This window comes from Sceloporus undulatus, chromosome 3 (assembly GCF_019175285.1).
Source record: "Sceloporus undulatus isolate JIND9_A2432 ecotype Alabama chromosome 3, SceUnd_v1.1, whole genome shotgun sequence".
Classification (NCBI taxonomy): Eukaryota; Metazoa; Chordata; class Lepidosauria; order Squamata; family Phrynosomatidae; genus Sceloporus; species Sceloporus undulatus.
The window spans coordinates 7,477,965-7,481,809 of NC_056524.1; the positions used below are offsets into that span (position 1 = coordinate 7,477,965).

The window sequence follows — 3,845 nt, forward strand, 5'->3', positions numbered from 1 at the left end:
TGGGAACGCTCGGTGGTGGCGATGGCGGCGTTCCCTGTGCGGTAAACTAGCGTTCTGGGCCCCATCGGGTTCCCATCACGCTCCGTGCGCGGCCCCGCTCATGCCCGTTGTAATGCATCGGGGAACGTTTTATCCCCGGTGCAGTAACCTTCATAGCCCTGTTAGTCTGGAACATCAGTATGTAAGGGTAACTTGTAGCACCTTTGAGACTAACTGTGCAAAAGAAGTTGAAGCATAAGCTTTCATGGATTTAGTCTACCTCCTCAGATGCTTGGAGTGAAAGGCCCAGAAAGGACCTTTATAATCAGACTGAATGAATAGCCATTGAAATGCAGCACTTGTGTGTATAGTGATGAGGTGTCAAGTTCAGTTTTAATGATGGTGGTTGAGAGGCAAAGACAGAATAAAAGATGTTGCCTGATGACTATATGACTGGTGGAGGAAGTTTTGGAACATAGTGTATGCATGGATGTGTAAAAACCCCAAATAATTAAAAAAAACACTATTATTTTTACCTGAGAGAACATTTCTCTAGGAATCTCCAGGTCCTCCAGTGGAACTCTATGGTCAACATCTACCAGAGGCAAAGAATCAGCATTAGTTAGAGTCAACTTAAAGGCATGTATAAACAAGAAGTGCTGATATTTTTTAAAAACTCTTACAACAAGATGCTGACCCTGATTTCAGATGGAAACCTGGAGTATTAAACACAACAATATTGTGAGGGGCAAGCAAGTGGAGAAAGGGATTTCAGTGTTGGTCTTAAATCAGACTAAAAGATCAAATTGTAATACTTATTTCTTTTCCTTTCTTTTTTTAATCGAATGGGCTTGCTTTTTCTCTCATAGGCCACCAAATCAAAGAAGCCGATCATGCTGCCTGTTACGTTTATGGATGGGACGACAAAGACTCTGCTGACAGATTCAGCTACAACAGCCAAAGAGCTCTGTAACTCTTTGGCTGATAAGATCAGCTTGAAGGACCACTTTGGATTTTCACTTTACATTGCTCTGTTTGATAAGGTAAGCCACTTAAGAAGATATAGGAGAAACCAGAGCTCTTTCAAAGTGCCACATATAGAACTTAGCTTAAGAGGTAAAGCTTGCAGTATTAACCCCTTTGGACTACAAAAGGGGCAAACTCAAGAGCCATAACTGTATTCCAAGAGTTTCTGTAGTTTTCTTCCAGAATGAGGCACAACTTCATTGCTGAAATAGCAAACTCCTCATGACATGTGTGGCATCCCTTCAGTGGCTTCTTATGCCATTAAGGGGGTGTTCCCATTCGCCTATAAAGCGGATCATGATGCGAATTTAGGGGGTACCGTTTCCACTCAAGCCTGAATTAGATCTGCATTGCCCCTGAATCATTCCCATAGAGATTCGAATCTGAATCGGATTATCTCGAATAATTCAAATTATATTCCTATAAACCAGTTTAAAAAAACAGTAGGTTTTAAAGCGAATTATTTTTGCTCCCGGGGTCTGATTCATGGTATCTGAATGGGAACGACAAGGGTGTCTGATTCGGGAACCTGGAGATGGGAGGAGCAGCGCTCAAGGGACTGGCCTGGGGGTGTCACCCTCTTTGGTCTCTTTCTGCATCACCAATGCCATTTTCTTCAATTCGCATAGACTTTCCCCCGGTGGATTGCAACCTCCCTCTGCTCCTCATTCATAGACCGATGTGTGAGGAGAGCCATTGAACACCATTTTAAACTATTCTTTTTTCGCCTCTGCCTGAGCAGCAGATGGGCTTTGCAGTACATGCCTGCTTGATTGCCCCCCAGACAGCCCAGGGAGCAATGGGGGAGACAAAGGGATTTGGGGGAATGGAGGCTCCTTCCAGAGGAACTATGGGAAGACACAGGAGAGCCTGGATGCCCAAAGATCTGTGAGGAGGATCAAGCCTTCTCTTCTGTCTTCCCCAAAGAGTCTCTACCCACTGAAGCCCGCTGCCTTCTCTTCCTTGATCCGATTTGCCAAGCCTGAGGTTTGGATGCATAGTCTCTGCTCACTAAAGCCCGCTGCCTTCTCCTCCTTGATCCAATTTGGCAAACACACACGCATGCACACTATTTAGATAGATGGATGGATGGATGGATGGATGGATGGATGGATGGATGGATGGATAGATAGACAGACAGACAGACAGACAGACAGATAGAAAGATATATTTATTCTAAAGTAAATTATAAAGTAACAACTTTTTTAATTTACGGGGAAAAAACCTCATTTGTAGTTCCAAACCCACTGTAGAAATAATACAGTTTGAGACCTCTTAACCTGCCCTGGTTCAGTACTAAGGAATTATGGGAATTGTTCTGTTTGTGAGACATTTATCCTCTTCTGCCAGAGAGTGCTGGTGCCATAATAAACTACCATTCCCAGGATTCCCTAGCACTGAGTTATGGCAGTTAATATGGGGAGACACAGAAGAGGACGAATAGAGGCTCCTTGAGACACAACAGAAGAGCCTCGGATGCAGCCCCCCAAAAAAACCCAAGACTTGTGATGTCTGAAGCCTACGCGCTTGATTGACAGCTTGCGGACACAAATGGGAATGGGGAGCAAGTTAATCTGCTTTAAAATAAAGTGATTTAAAATAAATGGGAACAAAAACAGGGTCTAAATGAATTGAGGTAATTTGCCCCTTTTGGTAATGGAAATGATGGAAAAAATTCAAATTATTCCCGGAAAATAATCCGAATCAGAATTGCACCAATATAAACCGTTTTATCTGCCAAGTGGGAACACACACACACACACACACACACACACACACACACACCAGAGTACAAAACCCATCTTTTTTCTCTTCAACCTCTCAAGAGTTTCCCTGTTTCTTCTCCTCTCCTCCCAAGGTCTCTTCCCTCGGAAGTGGCAGCGACCACGTGATGGATGCTGTTTCTCAATGTGAGCAATATGCCAAAGAGCAAGGAGCCCAGGAACGGAATGCTCCCTGGAGGCTCTTCTTCAGGAAGGAGATCTTCACACCCTGGCACAACCCAAATGAAGACAACGTTGCAACAAACCTCATTTATCAGCAAATAGTGAGAGGAGTAAAGTTTGGGGAATACCGGTGTGATAAAGTAAGTTGTAGGCACAAGGATTGCCCCCCAAAAAGTTGGAGATACAGTGACACATTGGGTGCTTTTTATGAATCGGTGTTCCCCAGAATGAGTTTTGATTGGTTTCCGGTGGTCCCGCCACCTTCACTGGTGCTAGGGATGAAGGACCCCCATGAATATGGAAAAACCAAAAATAACACTACTCTTTTTATGTAAGAGAACACCTCACTAGAAATCTCCAGGTCCTCCAGTGCAACTCTGTGGTTAACATCTGCCAGAAATTGATCATAGAATCATGCTGGAGGACATACAAATGCCTAGAAAAGTGTTTCCTCTAAGCATTTCTAGGTTCTACAGCAGAACTCTATGGTCAATGCTAGAGGACCTAGAAATTCCTAGAGAGAACATATTAATCAAAACCACAAATAATCAAATCTGCAAAAGTCAAAGCCGCAAATGTGGACGGCCAAATATATAAACAAACAGGAATGAAAATGTTTGTTCATTCAGAGTGAGGGCAGGAAATTTCTAAACTGGCTTTGTTGGGTGCATCTATTATACACTGTAGAAATAATGCAGTTTGAAACAGAAAACAGATAATGTACACTTTTGACACAAAATGAGGACTATCATGCGATTAACTGATAATGCAGAAAGAAGTGTTCTAATAACGTTATTAATACCATTATAATCGCATTAAAGGAATTGTGTGAATACAGTGCAAAACCATGAGCTTTTGTAGACTTTAGTCTACTTCCTCAGATGCATTTGGAGG

General features: G+C 42.9%; 2 protein-coding genes across 2 annotated transcripts in view; one reads left to right on the forward strand and one right to left on the reverse strand.

The window, feature by feature from the left end:
- LOC121925125 (glycerophosphodiester phosphodiesterase domain-containing protein 4-like) overlaps window positions 1-3,845 on the reverse strand; it is a 52,942-nt gene that overhangs the window by 14,539 nt on the left and 34,558 nt on the right. The gene's annotated exons all lie outside the window — the stretch shown is intronic.
- LOC121925756 (unconventional myosin-VIIa-like) lies at window positions 853-3,286 on the forward strand. The gene is made up of 2 exons (XM_042458295.1): window positions 853-1,022; window positions 2,864-3,286. The coding sequence occupies exons 1-2, from the start codon at window positions 873-875 to the stop codon at window positions 3,284-3,286; spliced, it is 573 nt and encodes a 190-aa protein (XP_042314229.1). The 5' UTR covers window positions 853-872.